Raw genomic sequence first — 26,959 nt, 5'->3', positions numbered from 1 at the left:
AAATTTATTAATTATCTAAAAACAATGCTTTAACTACAAGACTGTTAAAAGTATTGTGCGATGAAATGGGCTGTTGTCATCAAAATCTTCTTTTCCATTCAGAAGTTCATTGGCTGTCCCACTGTAAACTTCTCAAGAGGATATATGAGCTCCAAAAGGAAGTTGAGCTGTTTCTAATTGATAAGAAAAGTGACCTGCCCCATTATTTCCAAGATAAGAAATGGATAGCTAGGCTGGCATAGCTCAGTGACATATTTTCTTGAATAAACAAGTTGAATTTAAAATGTCAAAGTCCGGATACAACAATATTTAATGCTTGGAACAAGATTGGATCATTCAAAAAGAAACTCAAATTCTGATATGTTTGCAGAGGGAATCAATGAAATGTTTCAGTCATACTCCGATTATATCATGGAAGCTGATGATTTCTATTCACAGAATTCAGTTTCCGATATTATTGCAGCTCACTTGAAGATGATGATGTCGTTTTGAAAAGTATTGTCCTGAACATGATTCCCGGAGGTAAAATATGTTGATTGTGAACCTTTTATTTGAACACAGAGACTGCCCTTTCCCATGAACTGTCATTGGACAAAGGACTGGAAAGTACTTTTAGTTCTGTGAGTAATTTGAAATTCTGGATAAGAATGAAAAATGAATATTCAAATTTACATGAAATAGAAATGAGATTCCTTCTTTGTTTTTACACCACATATCTTTGTGAAACTGCATTTTCTGCCATGGCTGTACTTAAAACAAATCAGAGGAACTGCCTGCAACTTTCTGACCGTCTCTGTTTGGCTATCACTTCAGTTCATCCAGAATTAAAAGCTAATGGATAGGAAACAGCAACAAAGTTTCAGTTGCTGTGTTTTTAAATTTAAAAAATGAATTACTGTTGGAGCTAGTGTTTAGAATTGAGATTCGTATATTTTTATTTTACTACCGTTTTTTTTTTCAAACCAACATCATTAAAATCATTTCAATAATACGATCAATTTTACACTGAATAATATAAATTTTTGGTGATCAGAATGTGATATCTCAATGAAAATCAGCACAAATTAATCTAATGATGTTGGCCTGAGGAAACTACAGTACAATAAGATTTCATTCATCCAGTGATTGATAACTAATTTAAATGTAATTTTACATTTGTCAGCATGCCACACCATTTACATAAGTGTGCTAATACTCTTTATGGTTAAACAATAATTAATTATTAATACTTATTTTAATGTGTGAACTTAAATATTGGAAATAAATTTGTTAGGACCAGGCTCTCGTTTTATAAAAAAAAGAATTTTTACCGGGCCGTAGTCTCACAAAGATTGAGAACCACTGCTGTAGACCATAAGAATGGTGCAGAGAATGATAGTAATGAATTTGTTTAATAATTATTATATCATTTAAAATGACTGTAGTGAAGTAAAGATTTTTCTGTTATTAATTGTACAATAATGAGTCATTACTGTTTAGAAACGAGCACATACTAATAGAAAAAAGTCTGGCCACTGAAGTACATTGAGTGGGCAGTCTTTCTATTGGTATACGCTGAGGGACAGAGCAAAATGCAAGAAAAATCAGATATATTCTGCAAAACTAAAGAATCACAAATGTACCTGATTTTACTTGTTTTTCCACACTGTCCCTCACAAAATTTTGACTGATTGCTTCTCAAATGTTCAGATTTTTGCCTTATAGTTTGGTCTGTTCCTCATAAAAGTTGTAGTTTTCTGGCTGCCACAGGGGATTGAAGTTATTATATAATGACAGTCATTTCAGGTTCAGCCTTCATATCTTTCCAAAAGTGCACTCTTACATCCATCAACTTTCTAAGTTTCTAAAACCTGTCCCTATTTTTATACCGTTGTCCTTCCATTATATTGGGCTTTGTTCAGATTTCTTGCATTAAGAGTAGGTAATGGAAAAATAAAAATAAAAACAGCAATGGGTGTCAATTGCTTCTCCTGCTCTGCACTGTGCCATTGTGGGAATGTAAGTCCCATATGCATGCACAGTACGTCAGCAAACAAGGAAGAATGCAGGGGAACACTATAGCACCATTATACAAAAACTTTATTTAAGAACAGTAAGCAATTTCTTTCTTAAATAATGTCGTGTATTAGTAGTAACCCTCTCCTGGATGTAGTTATCACACACCAACTGTGGGTTAATCCTCTGGTACTCACACCCAATTTGGGTTGTTCTGTTGGCCAGTTCCTTGCATTTAACTAACATTTGAATTATAGACAGATTTCAGCTTATGAAAGAAATCCTACTTTATTGTGCTAGTATGCAAACTCAAATGAGTAGCAAAAACAATTATGCCACAATAAAACTGAAACACAGTTTCTCTACTGCGTTTCAAACAGACTCCTCAGAGGTGACCTCTGTCTGACATGCAGAGCAATCTCTGACCCCACCTTGAAGTGACTGCTGCATATCTGCAAGTTAAGCTCCACTCGACTGACCTGCATGCGCAACGTCAACCTGGTCTGTGCCATTAAGAAGACTTGTTGGCAGGACAGATTTGTGTCCCGGAGACTCTCCAGTTTGTGGACTAGACTCCCTCTCTACGTCAAGCAGAGTACTTCGTGATCCCTTTTCAAACCCAGCCTAGATAACTGGATGGGAAACAAAGTACACTCCTGGGATTCCACCTGTGTCCCTGCTGGACAGGGGCTTTGGGTGCTGACTTGTCTAAACATGGGCTAAACTCTTGGCTAAGCTTACAAGGGCCTCAGGGCCAATAGCCTAGTAACTTCCTATGATCCTATGAACACGTATAAACTTAAACTGTTACTGTAGTAAATGTAGGTAAAAGAAACTTAGTAGCTGAATGCAGAAGTGCAAAAGAAACCCCAGCAATCAAACCATTGCCATGAAATGACTGAACTAATTTTAATTTGGAGATGAATGCTCAAGCAGTAGTGCTACTAAAAATCTCATCAAATATGAATTTTTCTGACGAAATAGTCTCTTAAAAGATCAAAAAAAGAAAGAAACACTGAGATGGATGGGCTAGATGGTCCGTCAAATGAATTGCTGAAAAAAAAGCCGGGCAGGAGTTCTGTTTCTTGTCATTGTGAATCTCCAAATTCCATTGAGTGCTGCCACAAGTCATTTTCCTATGCATTTTCTTTGCAAGTAAAGGCATGTTAAAATTCAGAATAATATACCCAAAGCTGCAAGTAACAGAATCTGGACTCAAAATGTTGTGCAGTGGAGTAGTAGGACCCCCTTCCCAAACACTAAACTATTTTATGCTTTAGTAGGCAAAGTATTAAGCTGTGATAAATACACTTGTATAGGTCTTCTGTTGCTGCACACACTAGAACATACTTTCTCTGATGCTTTTGTTTTGTAGGGGCTGGCAAGGACTTATTGCACATGGATGTCATTCATTGGTTCTTGTGATTGATCCCAGCACTGCCCAGACTTTACAGGTTCTTGAAAGGCACAAAGCCAATGTTGTCAAGGTAAGAATTATCTTAAGTAACAGATGAAGGGGTTAATATATTTAGGCTACTTAACTAAAGTTTATGCATTGAATTACAGGTCACATCTGTATTTAAAAAAAAAAAAAAAACTTCAGGTGCACATTAATAAGAGTTAGCAACAGCTCACTGTGTAGCAGTAATTATTAATTTGAATCACGCAGTGCCACAGAGCTGCTGTCCATGAAAACTGGTCTTTCGAGTTATGCTTTTGTGATGTTTATTCTGTTTTTTTTCTGTCATGCTGCTTTTCTACCCACTTTGAATTTATGCCAGGTGAATTTGTCTTTTAAACTGAGTCTTCTTTTTTGATTGTAAAGCTAGAAAGAATCCCCCGGATTCTCTAAAGCTTGCACGGCAGTATGTCTGCTGTGCGATCCAGAAACAACCTGCAGGGGCGTGCACGAGCACTTCTGCAATAATCCTGCACGGACTAAGCCCTTGTATGCAAATCACCCCATTTGCAGGAGAAATCTATGCAAATGAGGTGATTTTGCAATCCAGGAAGCTTGCAACCGTCCGTGCAGGACCAGTGCTATCTGCAGAAATGTACTCGGTTAGTAACCAAATACATTTCTGCAAAATCCAAAACAGAGCTGTGACAGCTCCAAATAATGGCTGCATATCATGTAGTAAGCATGCCAGTGGCCAAATATAAGGCCATTGGCATTGCAAGCAGTAAAAAAAAATACAAAAAGCAACTTTTATTTTTTTTTAGCCAATCTCGGCTATTTAAGCATAGGGCAGCGGCACGCAAATGGGATTGGGGGGGGGGGAGAAATAGCAAAATGAACCTAAATTAAGCATTATAACTAAAATCAGTATTCTGCCATGCATGTCAGTGGCAGGCAGAAGACAACATGGCCAATGAGCAGTGGTTGCTAAGGGGGGAGGCTCAGTGTGAGACATGTAACTATGCATTAGCAGGCAATCCTATGCAAATGAGGGGAAGGATAGTGTATCCCAGTTTTCCCCAGCATGTGAGTCAGGTCCCAACAGTGTAAGAGTAGGAGTAGCTTAGTGCAAGCCTAGGAGTTAGGTGACACTATGGGGGTGTGTGTCAGGCATACTGTAAGCGGATTGGAGCCCTGTGGCTTGGGATTGCACATAGCTTAGCACAACTAAGCTAGGAGGTGTGTCTAAACCTGCCTAGCACTCTTTACAATGCCTGAGTGGGTGTGTATGCCACCGCACTGGGTTTTAAAGGCGGAAAACAAAAGTTAAACCAGGAAATAGCAGCACTGTGCACATTTGAGCACTCTGATTGCACAGCACACCCCCTGGCTTAAACCGGAAGGCAGTGGGAAGGGAAAACAGCAGTAGGAAGCTAATCAATGAGAACTAGCATAGCTGGCAGGTGAAATGTATCAGAATCAGCCAATTACACAGGCAGCAGATCAGCCCAGAACACTACTATAAACTATGCAAACACCTTCCCCTCTGTTTTTTCCCACACTCCACATCACCGGTGTAAGCAAGCAGGGAACTTTTAACACTCACAATAGCAAAATGATAGGGGCTGCAATAGCGATCATACAACAACTTGTGGAAGAGGCTGAGGGTGGTGTGGATGTTAATGCTGTTGACCAACCCACAGTGAGAGGACGGAGAAGAGTGTACAGACCCAGGGTAACCTACCAGGGGCTACATGAGCTGGAGATAGTGGAGCGCTATAGGGTGGACAGGGACCTCCTACAGCAAATTGTTGAGCTGTGCCGGCCACGCCTCACACACACAGCTAACAGAGGGGAACCCATCCCAGTGTATTCCAAGGTTTGTGTAGGCCTAAGAATACTAGCTACAGGTACCTTCCAAAGGCCAACTGGGGATATGATGGGGATCTCACAGGCATCAGCATCCAGGGTACTCCAGTTCCTGGATACCATGTCAGCACATGTCAGTGAGCACGTATATTTCACCAACAACCGTGAGGCATTAGCCAGCAATATGCAACTGTTCCACCAAATAGCAGAATACCCTGAGGTAGTGAGTGCTATAGACTGCATGCACATACGCACCAAAGCACCACCCGGTGAGCGGGGCAGGGTCTATGTCAACCACAAGGGCTTCCCCTCCATCAACTGCCAGGTCGTGTGCGATGCCCAGGCCATAATAATGAATGTGTGCTGGCTGCCCTGGACGCTATCACAATTCGTACTTTTGGCATCTGATGCAGCTGTACCATAGATTTGCCAATGGGAACATCGCTGATGATCACCTAGTGGGGGATGCTGGATATGCACTGGAGCCGTGGCTGATGGCATCCATCAGAAATGCACACACACCCGAACAAGAACTCCATAATGAGGCATATGCACAGATCAGAATTGTAGTAGAACATGTGTTTGGGATGCTCAAGTCATGGTACCGGTGCCTGGACACATCTGATGGAGCCTTGCAGTACTCACCAGCTACATGTACCCAAATTGTCCTTTTATGTATCATGCTACACAATATGATCCTGTGGAAACAGCTGCAGCAGGAACAGCACGGGGCAGGGCCACACAGCCCCCCACCATTGGCAAGGCCTGCACAGGCACAGATTGACTCAGAGGAGGAACAACCTGAGCCTGCCCCAGTAGGCAGAAGGAGGCATGCCCAGTATGCCCTGCCCTTGGTAAAGAGGCAATGCATAGCACATACACTGACACAGGAGGGACCCAGGGAATGCAACTCTCTTCGACTTTCACATACAGTAAAAGGGATGCCAAACATTACACTACCTGTGTTCAACCATGTGTAAGGGAGTGTACTATGTGCATCCAACATAGGCAGCCCTGCAGCACCACCCTCAATACTGGGACACCCACAAGGTAAGTGACTCACACATGCCAGTCAGGGGGGTTCATATACTCAAGCAGGACAGGTATAGACAAACACAAACAAAGGCTGTGCTATGGCCTCTGAATGATGCCTATGGGTAACCCCCCCCCCCCAGGCCTACACAGACAAACAACAGCAGGTCAGGCAGTGGGATGTCAGTTCTGATGGGTAGGAAGTCTGAAACTAATATGTAGGTAAATAAAAGCTAAGATCTATAGTACACTGGTTTGCTTCTAGGCAGCATGATAGGCAAGACTACAGAATGAAATGGAGTACCTGAAATACCAGTACAGTCATAGCAAATGTGTACAGGTGTCAGGTGTGCCCCCCCACGCTACGTAGACATGTAGTAACAGGCAGGTGTGCCCCCCCAATCCTGTGTAGACATGTAGAAATAGGTGTGCCCCCCACCCTACGTAGACGTGTAGTGACAGTCAGGTGTGCCCCCCCCAATCTTGTGAAGAAATGTAGAAATATGCACGTGTGCCCCCCCATCCCATGTAGAAATGTAACAGTCAATGCCATGTGATCGACGGACACCCTGCAGAAATGGTATGCTACCTGTAGGTGTTCAACACATATGTCAGCATTGCAATACAGACTACCTGGACACATTCAATACAGACAGGCATACTGGGCATGCTCACACACTTAAACACATGAAGGCCCTGTCCGCAAACACCAGTGGACCAGACATAACTGGCAGTTGCAGATGTTAGTGCAGACACTCCTCAGTATGCACCACACATGCTTTGCATACACAGTGGACAGGCATACAGACATATATCTAAGGACAACACACTATAATAAGCCAAAGGTGGACGTACATAGATGTGTGGAAGAGGGTGACTGTGATAAGGAGCTATCTAGGCCTGTCCCACCCAGCAAACAGCCAAAGGGCCACAACCACATGAGGTTCAGATGTCACTCACTGTATATACTAGCCACCAGTATCGGTCAGCAGTACAGACTATGTGGTGCACGTGCCAGCTGTGCACCACATAGTCTGTACTATGTGGTGCACATGCTGGCTGTGCAACATGACTGTACAAGGAAGGTGTCATCTAGCATCTGTATACACGTACCTCATGAAATATGATCCTGTGTGTGCCCGCATGTAGTGTGTCAACCTCTAAATGAATGGGTTATGGCCCATGCACACAAACACTGCCCTCCCCATAGCCGTACAATGACAAGCCTGCTGAGGTCATCCACTGTGAAATACATCTTTGGGAGAGTTGTAGCCCAGTAATCTCTGTGGCATGTCCCATAACTGCGTACTGCTGTAGTGTGATAAACTAGTTAGGTAGGGGTTCTAATCCCAGACTTGGCAAGTAAGTGTGTGTGTGTGTGTGTGTGTGTGTGTGTGTGTGTGTGTGTGTGTGTGTGTGTGTCTGTGTAGAGAGCAATGCTTTTTAGTGTAGTCACACTCCCTACAATTGAAATGCAGTACTTTGGTAAGGCTGCTGATGCCATCCACCTAGAAATACAGCTGTGTGAAGGTTGTAGCCCAGTAATCTCCATAGCGTGTCCTGTAACTGCATACTGCTGTAGTGTGATAAATTAGTTGGGTAGGTGTTCTAATTTCAGACATGGCAAGTGTGTGTGTGTGTGTGTGTGTGTGTGTGTGTGTGTGTGTGTGTGTGTGTGTGTGTGTGTGTGTGTGTGTGTGTGTGTGTGTGTGTGTGTGTGTGTATCTGTCTGTGTAGAGAGCAATGCTTTTTAGGGTAGTCGCACTCCCCACAATTCAAATGCTCAACTTTGGCAAGGCTGCTGATGTCATCAACCTAGAAATACACCTCTGTGAAGGTTGTAGCCCAGTAATCTCTGTAGCGCATCCTGTAACTGTGTACTGCTGTAGTGTGATATAGAACTCTGGTAGGGTTATATTCCCACCCATGGCAGTTCTGGATGTTTTGTGTGTGTTTCAATGTCTGTGTAGTGACACCTGGGCCCAATGTGGTGCAGGTTTTGGAAATTTGTTATATGGTGGCCCTACTGTATATCACAATGTCCACTGCACAGGAATAATAGATGTGAAATAGCCAAGAGGCTGGGGTGCAAATCCGTACCCCATACATGTGACATCAAGGCCAGGCAATCACAGTTAGCAACCCCAGTATTATTCAGAGCGCACAATCAACACGTCTCATACACACACACACACACACACACACACACACACACACACACACACACCTAAGCAGCAGCCAATATGTGGGTAGTAGACTGCATATTGGCCACTGATAGTAACTATGGAGTGATTGCAGTGGGCTAAAAAGGGCATGGCACCCTGTCCATCTGTCCAATAGGCACGTACATGCAGACATCGCACCTTCCCCACTGGACACCTGCAACACCCGTGGTGCCATCACATGACCCACAAAGGACATACCATGCCTGAAAACATGCCCTGTATGGACAGATGCCACTCACACCAGGGAATGCTGTTAGCATGCTATCAATGTAGTTGCAGGGTAAACCTGCTGTCCATTACCAGTTCCCACCACAGGTGGCCAAGACTGGCACATCTGATGATATTCTGTGTACACAACATGGACCAGACACCCCAGGTACAGTTCCACGTCACTGTACATGCATGTGGGAGGTGTGCACATCCCAGACACCGTCCATGTCATGGACTAAGGAACACATACATGGCAAGCGATGCACAGCATTGGCCACACACAATAGTCACCCAGGTGACTGGATGGGGATACAATACCCACTTGTGTGGGCAAATGCAGAAACTTCAGCCTTGAGCCACAGTGCCGACCATTGTCATGTGGCCTAATGCCAAGGTATACCCATCACCTAGCCTTGTATAGCCATCTGGCACAGTCGACCACCACACAACCGTGCAGAAATGCACCCATGCATGTCAGTACTGGCATCCTGTGTGTTTGTGTGTGTGTTGTATGATGGGTATGATCACATCCACACTCACTCCAACCCCCATTGGCATACTGAAGCATGCTGTCTGATGTCGGACACCTTCCAATACCCTTTGCCCATATAACATCTGTATGATCCGTGTGGTGCATGTGATACATGCATGGTAATGTGTTTTGGCAATCTCACTAGTGATGAGTTGTAATCCTGGCCCTGCCAAGTGTGTCAATGTGTGTGTGTCCCTGTGAGAGTGTTACTTAGTTGACACTGGCACCTGTTCATGCAGACAGGCACGTGTACTTCACCTACCGTATAGCTACCATATCCCTGTTGCAGATGTCACTCTCCATCACATGTATGTTCTGAGGGCTACACAACAGGTAACCTATGTGGCGCATCCAATAAGTGCATGGAACTGTGATAGCACTACATAGTTGTCGGGGGGCTGATACCCTGTGTTGGTAGGTGTGTGACACAAACATGCTTAAGTTTTATTTTCCCACCCCTCCCTGACTTGTCTTTTCCTCTGTCTGCCTTTCTCACTCCCTCATTGATGGATGAGGAGGCCTACACCTGCTTTGCTTAGTCAGCAGCATGTGTATTTTAGGTAATGCTCATGATCAGCTGATGACCTCTGCACGAATTGCAGCCCTCCCCTAGCTGATTGCATGTGGAATAGCTGTAGTAACATTCCCATAGCCAGTTGCATGGAAACACACGCTAGTATCTAGGAACATCATGTTGGTGTTGGGCCTTTTCATTCACTGTGATCAGAAACTCTATCTGTTTTTTGGCAATCAGCATCTCAGATGGATTGGGGATTTATCTCTGACAACATACACTGTGGAAACAGGCCAACACACAGGAGGGGATGTGTCTGACCTGACTACAGATTAAGTGCTGCTATATTGCATTCGGAGTAATGTTGGTTTAACGGGGTGTGCACGGATATGGCTGTCCTATATGTATTAATACCTGCAATGTCAGTTTTATGTTTATGAGGACTCCCCATCTGTAGGGTCATCTGCAGACTGGGCAGTGTGTGTTGCCTTTGGTTTCATGCGTTACCCACAGAGCATGTATCTTTGAACTGCAGAAGGTAGTGTGAGGACAACAAACCCTGTTACAAATGTAAATGCATGATGTTATCACAGCACCATGTCAATATTGGCCCTGTGTATGTGCTTCCAGCCACAACTCTGTCACTCTTTGTACATATGTCATGCATTAAGAGGTGCATATGTGCTGTACACCATAATTAGTGTCATCATATCTGATAAGCCAGTGAGATATCAGACTGCTATACATGTTATGTACAGTAGGGGGTTATATTTGATGACATTACCTGGACATTCTGTGGATGTTCTTCGTGTTTCACTGTTGCAGTCATTACATTTGGGTAATCTACTGGCAGGTTGCCCTCAGTCGGCCTGATTAACAGTCTTGGGTCCTATGTCGGCTGCTGTCCCTTCTTTCATGACGTCAGGTCATCAGGGGTATAAAACATGCAGCTGACGCCATTACATCTGTCTTTCTTGCTGCGCGGTGCCCAAAGCAGAAGCAGTTGGCAAGTGCCGGTCGGCCGACTCCTGAAATTTTCGATTTCAAGTTTCAGATCCGAAGTCTTCAACTAAAAAGCTAAGTACCCCGTTGGGGAAACTTTTTCTTGCTCCTTACTGATGTCAGTAAAAGTTAATAATTGCATTACTTGTGGGAAGCAAATACCTCATAAGGATTTTCATTTGTACTGTATTTCTTGCCTAGGCCCTGACCACAATGTACCTTGCTGTCGGTTTTGTGCTGTATTTAATCAACGCACTATCAAATGTCGGTACATTTTTGCTTCTAAATATTTTGGCTCACTCTTTAATTATCCAGAAATGTCGTCGGTTAGCAATCCGACTTCCAGAATACATAAAAAAAAACAAAGAAGAAGACAGAGACAGGCCTTTGAGGTCCAAGACTGCCGACGACGCTTCTCCTAAGCCAGTCGCCAGTTCGCCGGAACTCAATGAGGCGCTTTCGCAGCCCCTGATGCCCACTACTTCTGATTTGCAGGCCTCTACTGAGCCCCATTCAGAGTCCGGTATGCCATGAGATGCTTCAATTATGGAACCCGTGGATGTCTCTACCTTGGATGGGTCCGGAGCCACTGTTCAGGCACCGACTTCTGAGGGTGGTTTCAGGCCTACAGATTTGTATATTAGACCAAAACCATCTTCAAAACTAAGGCCAAAATATCGACCTATGCCTAAAAAAATGATGCCTGGGCCACACGTGCAGACCCCATGCCTAAAAAAACAAATGATCAAAATGTCTGAAGATTTAATTACTCTGATCAGGGGTAGCCAACCCCCCCCCCCTCTAAGAGGCCTAGGCAAGACATTGATTATGAATCTTCTGAACAGGATTCTATTTCTTTTGACTCTTCTAATGAACAGGAAATTGCCTATACCCACTTATGAGGATTCTGATGCAGAAGACTCCATTCCTTTTGCTTCTCCCCCTGAGGATTTTTCTTTTGGGGAAACTTTACATACCTTAAGGGAACATTTCCACTGGGAAAGTCAGTATTTCACTGAATCTAAAAAGAGGCTTAGGGATTTTCTTCTTCTTCGTCAGCATAGACCTTTGGCTGTACCCTCCTGTTCTAGACATTGTTGATGATGTTTTTTCAGAATCTAGTATGGCTCCTGATTCTCTGCCTCCAGCTCCTTGTAAGCCAGACAGATACTACAGGGTTCCTGACTCCCACAAATTCCATTTCAAAAATACTGTTGCAGATCCTGAAACCATTTCTCAGGGTCCCAAGGACATTAAGGCTTCTGTTGCTAAAAATCCTACCCCTTCTGATAGAGATTCCAGGGCGCTGGATAGATGGGGTAAGAAGGTTTACACTTCTGCAACCTTGGCAATCAGGGCTTTAAACTGTCAGTTTCATATGCTAAAGTAGCAGCAGCATATCATGGGACTGCTTAAACAAAAAATGATGTTAATTTCTGACTGTGTGGAAAACAAAGATTTACAAGATTTACTGCATTCAGCTGAACAAGTTGGAAAACATACTTTGCAATGTGCTATTGATTCTTTGGAGGCCTCTTGCAGGACTGCTGTAACTGGGTCTGTACTAAGAAGGCATGCTTGGCTTAAAGAGCAAAATTTGCCTGATCATGTTAAAGCAAAATTGTTGGATGCTCCTTTACAACAGGACCATCTCTTTGGTAATAAGGCTGAAGAAGTTTGAAAAAAGATGGAAGATAAAGCTAAGTCTATGCAAACTGTGAAAGATTTCTTACAAGTGCAACCTTTAAGATTTAGTAGGCACTGGCCTACTAAGAACTGGTCCTTTCCAGTTCCTTCGAGAGCCACTCAAGTCAAACCTAGACATTCCAAAGGCTCCAGGTTTCAGTCACAAGGGACTTTCAGAACAAAACAATGGGGTGCCTCCTCTTCTAAATCTGGAAACAACAAGACACCTCCCTATAGTAGGCAGTCTCAATGACTTCCCATTACACTTACCAAGCAATTACCTTTTAGCCACCCCTTTGGGGGGGAAAGTGGCTCTTCATGCAAGAAACTGGCAACTTATAACCCAGGACAAATGAGTTTTAAATATAGTATCCCAGGGATACAGATTCCATTTCCACACGTTGCCAATTCCAAACGGATCGCCAGACCTGCCCCAAATCAGTGAGCAGAGGCCCAGAAATAAGTACTTTCCCTCATGAGCATGGGGGCTATTCAACCAGTACCAGAAGAGGAAAAGGGACAAGGTTTCTATTCAAGACTTTTCCTGTTACCCAGAAAAGACAAATCATGGCGTCCAATTCTGGACTTGTCTACTCTAAACACCTTTCTGGACATACCAAAATTCAAGATGCTGACTCTTACCAGTTACTTCCTATGCTAGGCAAAGATGCCTGGTTGGTAACTCTAGACTTAAGAGGCTTACCTGCATATCCCGATCAGGAAATCTTGCAGAAGATACCTCCGCTTCAAAGCAGGCTACTTGCATTACCAGATGGTATGTAGTCCAATCTCGCCTACATTCTTACCCGTGGGTTCAGAGCCGAATGTCAGCTCTGACTCGGCCAAACTTTTCTAGCTGAAGTCTTTCTATTGGCTGGGCTAAGATGGTATCCCATGCTGCACTGCTCTCTATCCCAGATCTCATTTGCCACTCATGTAGCTCGGACGTGGTCTCGCTTTTGGCTGTGGCTAAGTACCCTTTTTCTTCCTTATCAGCAAAATTTGTTGCAAACAAAAAGCTATTTTAATAGCTATTGTGTGTTCAAGTCTTGTTTTATGAAAATATTGTGTTTTGGATCGTTTTTCTGAGGTATCCCACTAGCTGTTTCCAACGGGCTAGGCCCCTTTTCGGTTAGAGGACCTAGTCTGTCCCCTTGCTTTCCTGGTGTCTTTTAAGTTTACCAGAACTAAGTACCATTTAAATTAGAGGTATTAGTCCTTTCTCCCTAGTGTTTTTTGTCTAAGGATCGTTTAATTTGGAGATCTTGTGGTTTTCGTGTGTTGTAGTTTTTTCCCCGCCTTGCGACTGTTTGACTGTTGGTCCTGTTGTTCAGTATTTGATTGTCTTGGTACTTTAATTTTGTTGGTTAACTATGTCCAAAGATACTAAGGAGCACAAGCCCTCGGGCTTCAGGAAGTGCTCTAGGTGCAGTTACAAGAAGTCCATTACCGATGGACACTCCATCTGTGTATATTGTCTGGGAGCGATTCATCTCCAGGAGTCGTGCAGCTTCTGTCATGCTTTTAGTCTGAGAGTTCTTCAGGAAAGGAAGAATAAATTGATTTTGAAGGGACTTCTGAAAACCTCCTTTGAGGAGGGTCTGGAGAGTGCTTCCAGCTCTAAGGCTAAATCTTCTTAATCCCATTTAAGTTGTTCTTATACTACTCCTTTCTGTGTTTCTCATACCACTCATTTCTCTGTGTATCTTCTTTTTTATCTCTACTTTCCGCTTCCATCACTTATCAATCCTTGTGATCAACCACCTAAAATTATTTAAATTTATTGGCCATCCTACAGTACATCCTACAGTCAAAATCATAAAAATATAGTACCAAATACAACTTAAACTAATTCTAAAATAGTAACTCTCACTAAACAATAACTTAAAAACAGGTAAAAACCTTACCTACTATCATAGTTACCTAATATCATTCTAAGTCTCTACTGCACACTGCAGAGTGCATTCTGCCTTTATCTTTCAATTAGCACTAGCACTTTCTCTAATACCTAAAAAAATCCTCTCTCTACTGACTCTCCACTTAGACTTTTCTTTATCTATTAAAAACTAGCACTTGCTCCTACAGTACTTATTACCTTGATCTGGCCTCTTATAGATAGCACCCCAAAAACCCAACCCCCCTCACCTTGGTCACCACCCCCGGAATCTCTTTTTTTTTTTTTTTTTAGTCCTTAGCATGTCGAGGGATCAGTTGCTAGTGTCCTCTCCTGCTCAGCTGGCTGACCTGAAAAATATTGGAAAAAGTTGCCAATTGCCCATGTACACAGACAACCCTCTCCTCCTCCCACAAAACACAAACATACACATATACAGACATACTTCGGCTCTGATCAAAGATAAAACCAAAAAAACAGGAGCCACCGCCAGACACCCAAACAACCACCACCTCAGAACACACACCCTGCAACACATAGACCTCACAGTCAATGTCCCAAATTGTTGGGATGATGTGCTGGACAAGCCAGCACAAACTCAGGAACCTCCACATCCTTCCTGAAAACACTAGAGATATTCCCAGCAGGCTCAAAAGCCATCACATACTGTGACTTTCAATTACCTAATATAGACTGGGAACACTACTCAAGCCCAAACACTGATCACTATAGTAAAAACTAAGAAAAAATCACATCATCCAAAAAAAATTTGAGAGAAAAAAATAGCTAAAGACTCAAAAGACAATCATAAGGCCTTCTTTAGCTATAATCCTACAGACATTGCAACATACTGGCTGACAGGTTCAGTGCAAACTCCCTCCCCCTCCCCAATATAGATATCTATACCATTGCAGCCCCCCAAACATCTCCAACGCCCAAGTGAGAACTGCTCTCCAAAGCAAAAACACAGCATCCATGGGACCGCCTCATCTGCCAGGGAGGGGAATGGACCTCAAGGGATAAACATAGGGAATTTATGCACTTTTTGATCCATCCCAGTGGCTTTTTTGTTTGCAGATCATTGATTCTAAACTTAAACTTGTTTTTTTTTGACAGTCACCAAAAGCCTTGATGAGGGAAAGGCAGTCCCACTGAGAGAAGAAGATCAGGGACCTGGGGGGGGGGGTTGATAGTAGTCTGTCATTCAGACACCCATGTAGCTAAAGTAGTTAGGGAAGAAGACCCATTGCCCACCTTATCATGAAGGGATTCTCTCATCTAGATCAAGGGAGGTCATAGTCTCCCTATACTCATCACTCATCAGACCAATGATTCAAAAAGATTTCTCCGGCTCCATCAGTCTCCACGGAGCCACCGGAGAAAATAGCAAAGTCTGCTTCGACATCCTCAGCTCCATTGTCTTTGGGTCCGCAGGAATTGTCAGTTGTTATGGAACCTGCTTCTGCTCCAATTTTCTTGGAACCTGTTTGGAGCTGATCGCCTAACGTTAGGCCATTATCTCCTCCTTGCAGGTCCCCTTTGGAGAGGAGGTCTAAGTCTCTTTCTCTATCCTCTAAATCCTCCAGGACCTTATCAGATGTGGACGTCGATAGAGTGGTGCAGAGACTCCTTCAGTCACCGGTTCTGGCAAAATTGTTCTCAGCTCTGACCCTCAACCTGCTTCGATACTTGCTCCTCTGAGCACCCCTCAGCTTTTGGAGCCAGAGTGCTTGGCTCCCTGTGATGTCCCTAGGTCGGTTCCGACAGCCCCTCCTTGGTTATCAGTGCCGATGTCAGCTCCGACCCTGTCAGCGCTGTCTACGGGGTTCAGGACTGAGGATTCTTTGGTCGGACCCAAGGGAGAGGCTTCGGGACACCTCTCTGCTCCTAGTCTTCCTCTTGGTGCTTCAGCGCGGGCAAGTTTGACTCCTGTCGTGGCTTCGGAGGTTGGTCTTTCTTCGGACTCGGGGGGACCAGCCTTCGAGGCCGTGCAGAGCGCCCTGGCCAGGTCGTCAGCGGCATCATGCAGGTCTGTCATTCTGTCCCCTACTACACCGGTGCAGGTCTCTGATCACCTTCTATCTCTAGACAGTAGAGCCCCAAGGCCTCAGGGTACCCCCATGAGTGGTCCCCACATTTCTGAGGGCCCCTCAGAATTTTTGCCTGAGGAGCCACCCAGAAAGAAGATGTGCAAGAGGAAGCACATAGATTCCGAGGATGAGTCTTTCACATCGGACACCAACCTCGAGGAATTGGAGGGGTCCCCCAAGTTATCCTCTGAGGATGTTTCTTTCTCTGACATCCTATAGATTTTGAAGCAAAGAGGTGACTGGCCATCCAAAGCCCCCTCCGAGGAGGAGTCTGTCTTCCTGAAGGCCTTTGGTGCTCATCCCTCTGCCTCCTGGGTACACCCTTCGACGAGCTTCTGGATTTGGTTTGTCAAAGGGTATTGGAAACCTCTGACTCTGTGGAACCAGTCTCCAGGAGACCCAATAACTTTTTATCTGTTCCTCCTGATAAGGAATTTTTGTCCAAGGGAGTCCCTGTGGATGCCATGGTGGTGGCAGCTGCCACTCAGAAGGAATTAGCCGAGACTTCTTCCACCGTCCATCCCCATAACAAGGAGTCTAGGAGCATGGACCAGTATGGGAAGCATACGTTTTCTTTAGCGACCTTTACCTTACAGTCACTGAATTATTTATTACACTTTACACGGCTCCAGAGAGATCTCCTCAAGGAGCTTGGAGATACTCTCACGGGTAACGTTTCTGAGGTGGTGGCTCAGACAGTCAGCGCTCAGTTGTCTACCCTCAATTCCATTGCAAACTCCTCCATGAGGCTACTCTCCTACGCAGCCGAAGGAGCGAGTAGGGCAGCAAGTTCATGAGTTGCTCTTAGGAGGCAGGCCTGGATGCGCCTTTGTCATTTCGCAGAGGCCTTCAAGTCTTCATTCACCGATGCCCCTTTTGATGGTTCCTCTTTGTTCGGAACCAGGGTGAAAAACACTCTCACCAGGTGCGAGCAGGAGGGAAAAACTCTGTCTGCCGTAGGAGTCTGTTTTTCCCTTCCCTCTAGGCCTTATCCCAAGGCCCAGAGGGGTGGCAAAATGTGGTTCAAGAAATCACAGAGGTTTTTTCCCGGTACACAAGGTGAGCCCCCCTCCAGAGGCGGGGGGGTGGTTATTCAGGGAGATGCCATCTTAGGGGCAGAGGAGGCACCCGCAACTCAGGAGACCGCAATTCCTTTCGTGGTTCTCCCTACCGCCGCTCCTGATGGGAGGCCCGACTGTGCGTTTCCGGAGCCAGTCAGGGGTCGAATCTCATTATACCCGGAGGCCTGGCAAGATCACCCAGGATCAATGGGTTTTACGAATAATTTCCGGAGGATATGTCATTCCCTTCTCGTCGAATCCCCCTCCAATCAAGAAAATCCCGGATGGTCCACCCGGTCAAAGGGATTACGCAGCTTCAGAAGTTTCAAAGCTGCTAGAAAAAGGAGCCATACAACATGTCCCCTCAGACCAGATTGGATTAGGGACTTACTCCAGATTCTTTTTGGTGCTGAAAAGGACAGGGGACCTGAGACCCATATTGGATCTCAGTCAATTGAACACCCACGTGCAAAAGTCCAAGTTCCGAATGGTCACATTTCTTTTCCCAACAATGGGAGAATAGATTGCAGTGTGGATGTGCTCCATCGACCTCAATGATGCTTACTACCACATAAAGATGGACAGGGCATCCAGAAGTCACCTACGCTTCCAGCTGGGAGCCAGTCATTTTCAGTTTTGAGCCCTGCCCTTGGTCTCACCACAGCCCCCAGGGTGTTTACCAAATGCATGACAGTAGTGACTGCTCACCTGAGACGTCAGGGATTCCAAGTGTTTCCATATCTGGACTGGCTCCTTACTGCCACCAGCAGGCGTCTACTACTTCAGACCAGGGACGCTACTATCAACCTATGTCAACAGTTGGGCATCACATTAAACTGGGAAAAATCTGCCTTGTTGCCCTCGCAGCATGTCACTTTTATAGGCGCTGAACTAGACACTGTCCTCATGCGGGCATTTCTACCACAGGAAAGAATCAGAGTCCTACAACAGCAAGTTCACACCTTGCTCCCTCTGAGAAGAGCGAAGGCAAGATGGGTCCTCCAACTGTTGGGGACAATGGCTGCTATGATTATGTTAGTCCCTCTGGCAAGGTTACATATGAGGCTCCTTCAGTGGCTACTCTTTGCCCAGTGGTCTCTTCAATGTCTTCCACTTTCTCACCCTATTCTCCTCACAGACAGGTGCAAACAGGATCTCAGTTGGTGGCTTTGCACCGACAACCTGAATGCCGGAAAGCCCTTCGTTCCTGCGCCCCTGGTTGCCACGGTGACCACGGATGCCTCCCAGATGGGGAGGGGGTTCATTATCTAGGCAGGACAGTTCAAGGCACGTGGCAAGAGCATGAGATGCATCTGCATATCAATGTCCTGGAGATGAGAGCTGTGCTATTAGCATTGTAAGAACTCCAGAGTTTTCTTCCTCTTGGGACTATTGCAGTTCACTCAGACAATATGTCAGTGGTGTGGTATCTGAACAAGCAGGGAGGAACCAAGTCTTACCCCTTTTGCAGAGAAGCCATGCGAGTGTGGTAGTGGGCAGTGTCTTCCCAATGTTTTCTGGTGGCAATGCACATTCCGGGGAAGTCCAATTTGATCGCAGACAGGCTAAGCAGAGCTATTCTGATGCCTTACGAGTGGTCCCTGAACTGTCAAGTTGCGGAACAGATCTTCCACAGGTGGGGTCAGCCTTGCTGCGACCTTTTTGCCAGCCCCCTCAATGCCAAATGCAGCAGCTACTTCATGTTGATCCCCCCTCGGGGGGAGTCACCCAGGGATGCTCTAGTCCACGATTGGCCCTCCGGTCTACTATATACCTTCCCTCCGGTCCCCTTGCTGTCAAATTCAGAAAGCACAATCCTTGGGAAGCAGAATGAGTCTGATTGCCCCACATTGGCCTCGTCAAATTTGGTTCCCCTTTCTCCATCCCTACCTTATGGACGCTCCTTGGATTCTGGAGCCACAACCAGACTTCCTGACACACATGTCAGAGCAGCTCCATCCCTCTCTTCGGACCCCCTGGTTGACAGCCTGGCTACTCCACTTCCGTCATTAGTTAGGCTTCATCATTTTTCACCGGAGGTGGTTCATATTTTATCTTCCTCTCATAAGCCCTTGACCAGGAAGATTTATTATAGCAAATGGAAGAGGTTTTCAATCTGAGCGCATGCCAAAAAGATTGACCCTTACACAGCTCCAATTTTGTCTGTATTGGAGTTCTTGTCTATGCTCTTTAACCAGGGTTCAACAGCCGCAACCATTAAAGTCCAATTGGCTGTGATTTCTACCTTTCATGTCGCAGACGAGCCTAGCCTGATGGCACATAGACTCTGTAAGGCTTTCCTGAAGGGCACGTTGTTACTTTGTCCTCCGGTATCGGAACCTGTTATGCCTTGGGACTTAAACTTTGTTCTACAGGGTCTTACTTCACCCCCCTTTGAGCCTGCAGCCACTTGCGATTTAAAATTCTTAACTTGGAAGACTGTCTTTTTAGTAGCCATCACGTCAGCCAGACGCCTTTCGGAGCTTCAAGCTTTATCAATCAAACCCCCTTATTTGATTTTTCATAAGGACAGGGTTTCTCTCAGACCGAACCCCTCTTTTCTTCCCAAAGTGGCGTCGGTCAGTAACCTTAACCAATCTATTGAATTGCCAGTGTTTTTTCCCCAGTTCTCAAACCAGGCAGAATTCAAATTTCATCAGTTGGATGTGCACAGACAATTACGTTTTTATTTGCACAGAACGAAAGACCTCAGAAAATCTGATCAGTTGTTTGTTTCCTTTTCAGAAAACAGAACTGGGTCTCCTGTCTCCAAAGTCACATTGGCCAGGTGGATTTCCAGTTGTATTTCTTTTATTTATTCCTCAGGGGGTAAAGATTTATTGTTCCGGGTGAAGGCTCACTCTACTCGGTCTGTATCTACATCTACAGCTTTTCAGGCCAGATTGTCTATGGATGATATTTGTGCTGCAGCTACATGGGCATCTCCTCACACCTCTGTTACTCATTACAAATTGGATGTGCTATCTAGGGGCAGGTCTTCCTTTGGTTCCACAGTGCTCAGGAGTATTTTTCACTGAGCCTCCCAGGATTTAGGTGCTGGGGATGCTGTCCCACGGGTAAGTATGTAGGCGAGATTGGACTACATAACATCAAGAAGTTATGTACTCACCATTACGTTCGATGTATGTAGTCCATCTCACCTCACATTCTTACTTACCCTCCCTCCTTCCCCCGTCCTGGAGGATCTGGAGGTTAGGTCTGGTTTCAGAGCTCCCTTCATTCTTGGTTTGTTCTTCTTTTCTTTAGGTGTTGTTATGCATGGAGAATGAGTGCTGGTGCTCACAGTAAACTAGATCTGGGGATAGAGAGCAGTGCAGCATGGGATACCATCTTAGCCCAGCCAATAGAAAGACTTTGAGCTAGAAAAGTTTGGCTGAGTCGGAGCCGACATTCGGCTCTGAACCCACGGGTAAGAATGTGAGGCGAGATGGACTACATACATCGAACGTTACGGTGAGTATATAACTTCTTGTTCTCTGCACTGCCCTTTGCCTTATCTACTGCGCTCAGGGTCTTTACAAAGTGCCTGGCTCCAGTAATTGCATTTTGCAGGCAAAGAAATATTCAAATATATCCCTACCTGGACGATTGTCTAATTCAGGCAGAAAACAAGGACACTCTTCTAAACCATCTGGCGTTTGTAAAAATGGTTCTCACTTGTCTAGGGCACACTATAAACGAAAAGAAATCACAACTGGTACCCTCTCAAAGAATTACATTCCTGGGTGCAAGCTTGAATACAACTGCCCAGATGGCTTTCTTTATGTTAGTGAAGCAAATTCAGTTGGTGACTTGCTTCAAACAGGTGGTCACAAAAACCCTGCTTTCTGCAAGGCAAATACTGCAAGCCTTGGGGTTCATGGCCTCCTGCATTTTTGTAATTCCATATGCAAAACTACATATGAGGAAACTTCAGTGGTACTTAAAAAGTCTATGGAGTCAGCATTGTCACAGCCTGGAAACAATGATTCTTATCATACCTTGCCTGCAGCTAGAGTTCCTGTGGTGGGCAGAGGCCTGCCACCAAAACAAGGGACTGCCATTCATACCACCCCCTGCCGCCCAAACCCTAACTACAGACGCATCAGACTATGCTTGGGGGGCACATCTGGCAGGGAAGTGCATTCAGGGCAAATGGTGCCAAAATCAAATGCACCTTCATATCAATCAAAAAGAAATGCTAGCTGTACAGAATGCACTAACAGCCTTTAAGGACTGCCTTCATCCAGGACAATTAATGATAAAGACAGACAACACCATGGTTATGTGGTACATAAACAAGCAGGGGGGTACACACTCCTACCCCCTTTGCAGAATAGCCATAGCATTGTGGAACATGGCCCTGACCTATCAAGTACAAGTACAAGCTCAATTCCTGCCAGGAAAGTTGAATACTCTGGCAGACGAACTAAGCAGAAATCTCATGGACTCACACGAATGGAAACTGGAACCACGGATTTTCAACATGTTGGCACGCAAATGAGGGGAGCCCAGACATAGATCTTTTTGTCTAACCCCAGAACTATCAGTTGGACAAATTTTGCACAAGAACTCATCACAACAAAGCCTGGAAAGTGGGATGCTCTATCCTTCAGCTGGAAAAACCTATTACTCTATGCCTTTCCCCCTCTGCCTCTGCTCTCCAAAGTTCTACTAAAAGTCAAGCAGGACAAACCAAAAATGATTCTGATTGCTCCAGACTGGCCTCGCCAAACTGGTACCCACTCCTGCGCAATGTGTCGCACCTTCCACCGTGGCACCTGCCTCAGACACCGTACCTACTGTCTCAGCAGAACAACCAAATTCTGCACACTCAGCTCCAAACTTTGAATCTTGCAGCATGGCTAATCACCTAATTTCACTCATAGCATCCCTCAGCAAACCTGTGATGGATGTCATTTTGGAGGCGAGAAGGCCTACCACTAGAAAATCTTATGCTGACAAATGGAAAAGATTCTGTGCCTGGAATCAATCTCAGGGGATAAGCACAGCAGTGCCCAACATTCCTCAGATTTTACAATACTTAACTGCGATGCTTCACAAGGGCCTGTCCTTTTCTTCCATAAAAATCCATGCCTCTGTCATTTCAGCGCATTACAACACAGAACCTCCCCTCTTCTCTCATCCTGTGCTAAAGCAACATCTCATAGGGGCCAAAAACTTAAGACCACCCAGGAGAGCTCCAACCCCTGCCTGGGACCTCAATTTTGTATTGGAAAAACTCACTTTTCCTCTTTTCGAGCCAGCTGCTACTGCAGACTTAAAAATTTCTCTCCTGGAAAACAGTTTTTCTTTTAGCAGTCACTTCAGCTAGAAGGATTTCCAAATTACAGGCTCTTATGGCAGTGGAGCCTTTCATAATTTTTCATGCCGACAGGGCATCTCTCAGGACCAATCCATCCTTCATGCCTAAGGTGGTATCCAGTGTGGCTCTTAATCAGACCATTCATTTGCCAACTTTCTTTCCCAATCCACAGAACAAGGGGGAGCGGATTCTGCATTCATTGGATGTACACAGGCAACTTAGATTTTACTTAAACAGGACAAAATCTCAAAGAAAATCTGAACAACTGCTGGTGGCATTTGCTGCAGGTGCAGAGGGAAAGGCTATTTCAAAGCAGACCATTTCCAAATGGATAAGCCATTGTATTTGTTTCTGCTGTATGCACCATGGAAAAACTATCCCCCAGGGGATCAGACCCCATTCCACCAGGGCTACATCTACTTCTACAGCCTTTCTCAGAGGTGTTCCTACCAGGGACATTCTAGAAGCTGCTACCTAGAGCTCAGTTCGTTCACCAAACATTACCATTTACCACTTTTCTCTAAATCCAGAGCTGGCTTTGCCACTGTTGTCCTGCAGGGCCTTATAGCTGGTCCTAATGCTGTATAATTCCCTCCACCCAACCATAGCTTTGGGAATCTACCCAAATGTAATGAATGCAACAGTGAAACACGAAGAACATAGTACAGTTGTGTACACTTACCATAAATGTAGATGTTCGAGTGTATTCACTGTTGCAGTCCTGGTTACCCTCCATTTAGCCCCCTACTTTTCTCTGGCTATACCTCTACTTTATTTCACTATGCTTAAAAGCCCTTTTGGTGTATTTGTTTTTGGGATTGGAGGTATATTTTTTGTGTTTTTAATTTTATTTGCTCCCCATTTGGGGGGCACCTGACATCTGGGGCAAGAAAAACTAATGTAATGGCATCGGCTGCATGTTTTATACCCCTGACGACCTGATGTCATGGAAAAAGGGACAGCAACTGACGCAGGACCCAAGACTTTGTTAATCAGGCCGACTAAGGGCAACCTGCCAGCAGATTACCCAAATGTAATGATTGCAACAGTGAATACACTGGAACATCTACATTTATGGTAAGTGTACACAACTGTACTTTGTACAGTACTGAGGTCTGAGTACTTATGGTGAATGTCGACAGTGTGTGTATTGTTAATACGTACCTTGGCCTGTGTACAGATTGTGGTAGATGTCATTGTTCTTGGTCCCGTCCTATCTGATGTTACATGTTGTATGTTACCGTATTGGCTTTCATGTTTGTAGGGCCATATACACACATGTCCCATACCACAGACATGCATCAGGCCACACTGTGTAGCGGCCCAGTATATGTAGAGTTAGTGTGTGAGTGGCACATATGAGGATGGTGTTGGACAGTCTATATACTGTAATATTATGCTAGCTTGCCATATGTGGCTGTGTTCACATTGGTAGTGGTTATGCACTTTCACACAGGTGTATCTTACCCTGTGCTGTGACATGTCTGTAGAGCCTGCTATATATGCAGGTACATGTGTATTCCCCCATAGGAGATGTAGGCCAGTGTTGAGCTAGTCTGCCTGTAACCTGCACAGTGCTTTGTTATATGCCTAGCAGCTTAGTGTACTTACCCCGTGAGATGTCATGTCCAGAATCTTGCCAGATGTACTGCTGCTGGGCCTCCCTTAACAGTCATGTATGTCAGAGTGGTGGGATGCTGTACATATGTATGTCAGTATCTAGTGGGTAGTATGTGGCCATGGCACCTCTGTACCAGCAGTTATTATGTGTCAGGACAGACAGGGGTGTGTGAATGCATAACTTATGGGGGTGAATGTATACCAGTCGTTATGTGTTATACCCATCTACATGGCTGTTAACATCCATATTGTCAGGCTTGGTCCACATGTTCTGCACTAAGGGGTTCTGTGTATACCCCTGGACTGTACATAGTATGTCAGAATGTCCACATCTGTTGGCCAATATCTCTGCTGTAGTCCACAGGAGCATTATGTGCTTGCAGCGGTACTGTACTATGATGTCCTTAGGATGTCTGTCAGTAGCCAAGGCGCACACGTGAAAAGCAGATATCACCTCCCACACACACCATGTCTGTGAAGGCAATCCCTGTTACAGTAGCAATAGTCTACTAATATACCTGCTTTACAAACCTGACATCCCCTTGCACTATGAAGTTGAGACTAGATATGCATATACACACCCAGATATATACATATACAGAGCATTATATGTCTACACATATACAGATACTGATACATATGCACATATACGTATACCACGCTGCCATTCCTGCCACCAGTCCACTACTGTTGTATCTCCCACACATACGGTGGGGCTGGGGCCATATATGTGTGGGCTTCACCTACACAATACATGTGTGCCCATATGCATTCTAGAGGCCAGTGTATGTAACAGTGGTATATGGCCCTGTATTATTGAGTCTGGGGGGGGTGCACCATACATAACCTAGGCTGTTAAAATGTGGGGGTATCAGGAGAGAGCTACCTTAAGGTATCTGGATGTACAGTACCATACATTTCACATATCTTTACATTACTTACATAAAGTGGGTTACTGCAGGCCTACTGCCTCCTGCCATACAAACTGTTCTGTTTGCCAGTGTGCTTGTGATGGTGTCAGTCATGCCTTGTTATGTAACATTTACATCCCATTTGGTCTAATTAAGTCTTTACCACCTAGTGATTGTGTACAGAGTGTACATAGAGGCTGCTGAACTATACACCTGCATCACTTACTGTTGATCGTGTGGTATCCTGTGGCCCAGTCTTTCTTCACTGTTGTATGATTTGGTGGGCTTGGCCTGGACAGCAACAGTCATGGACCTTTCCAGACTACTGTATTAATATAACTGTTTCACAGTTGCATTAGTCTGTTGATATGGATGTCGGTGTCTGAACAGCTATGCGACATGGCATATACATGTGTACTGGTACACAAATAAAAGTATTCCATTTCTGCAAACCTGTGTGTGGTGTTTTATCCTATGGCCTCTCTGTGGGTATATGTTGCAGGCACCAAATGCCATTTGTATGGGTGGCTTATCCAGTGTCCAGTTGTTATGGTGTTAACTGTAGGCATAGTGGCTGTTCCATATTGTGTACACCTTCTACATATGTATCTTACTGTACATATATCTGTGTGTGTATGTGTAGTCACTTGTATATCTATCTATGTATATATATATATATATATATATATATATATATCTGTATACATGTGTCTGTGTATATGCATCCTGGGGATGTTGATAGCTTCCACACTTTACATTTCCTATGGGAGGCAGACTGTACTGCAAGTTATGTTACCAATACCAACCTGACATCATACAGGTAGGATGTAGTAACATCTGTTAACATCTTGTGCCCATGTCGTGTCAGGTCCTGGTTATGGGATCTGTAACACTTGGTAGTGTATTGCGGGACGGACGTGTTTGGCTGTGGGGGGGGGGGGTATGCCTATTCGTACAAGACGTATATTGTTTGGGGCCTCTCAACCCCATTAACGGTGCATGTGGACATATATGTTTTTGTTAATCTACCATTGCTATCTACAGATGTATGGTCATATATACCTATATATACATATATATCTGCTTACATATATATAACTATGTCTGTACCTACATAGATATATATCTGCGTACAAATATGTAACTTGCTGCGTATATGTAGGCATATAGGTGTAGATATATCTGTGTCGATGTAGACATTTGCATGTATATATGTTCATATATATTTATATATATATATATATATATATATATATATATATATATATATATATATATATATATATATATATATATATATATATATATATATATATATATCTACATATATAGATATGTTGTATGTGTTTAGATATTAATATATTTACACACGCACACACACACACACACATACGTACTGTTGCATGACTGGGCTTGATGATATGTTTCTGAAAACATAAGCTTTATGTACATCTGGCATGGCTTAGTGGTAAATCACTTTGTCTGTGGTGTGCAGGGTCCTGGGTTCGAGCCTTGCAGAGGCTGTTTATTTTATTGCTGGGCAGAACACTGGCCATTGGATACAGAGTGATTGAGGCACTTTAAAGCAGTTGT

General features: G+C 44.4%; 1 protein-coding gene across 1 annotated transcript in view; it reads left to right on the top strand.

Annotated features, from left to right (window-relative positions):
* The window catches only part of WDR11 (WD repeat domain 11), a 2,002,440-nt gene that overhangs the window by 154,407 nt on the left and 1,821,074 nt on the right, over window positions 1-26,959 (top strand). Inside the window, exon 2 of the mRNA XM_044056072.1 lies at window positions 3,371-3,482. Within this exon, the coding sequence (XP_043912007.1) occupies window positions 3,371-3,482 (112 nt within the window). The remainder of the gene's footprint in view (window positions 1-3,370; window positions 3,483-26,959) is intronic.

This window comes from Protopterus annectens, chromosome 14.part0 (genome assembly GCF_019279795.1).
Source record: "Protopterus annectens isolate FY-2018-M chromosome 14.part0, PAN1.0, whole genome shotgun sequence".
Taxonomy (NCBI): Eukaryota; Metazoa; Chordata; order Ceratodontiformes; family Protopteridae; genus Protopterus; species Protopterus annectens.
The sequence above is the reverse complement of the archived record's forward strand: the minus strand, read 5'-3'. Positions and strand labels throughout refer to the sequence as shown.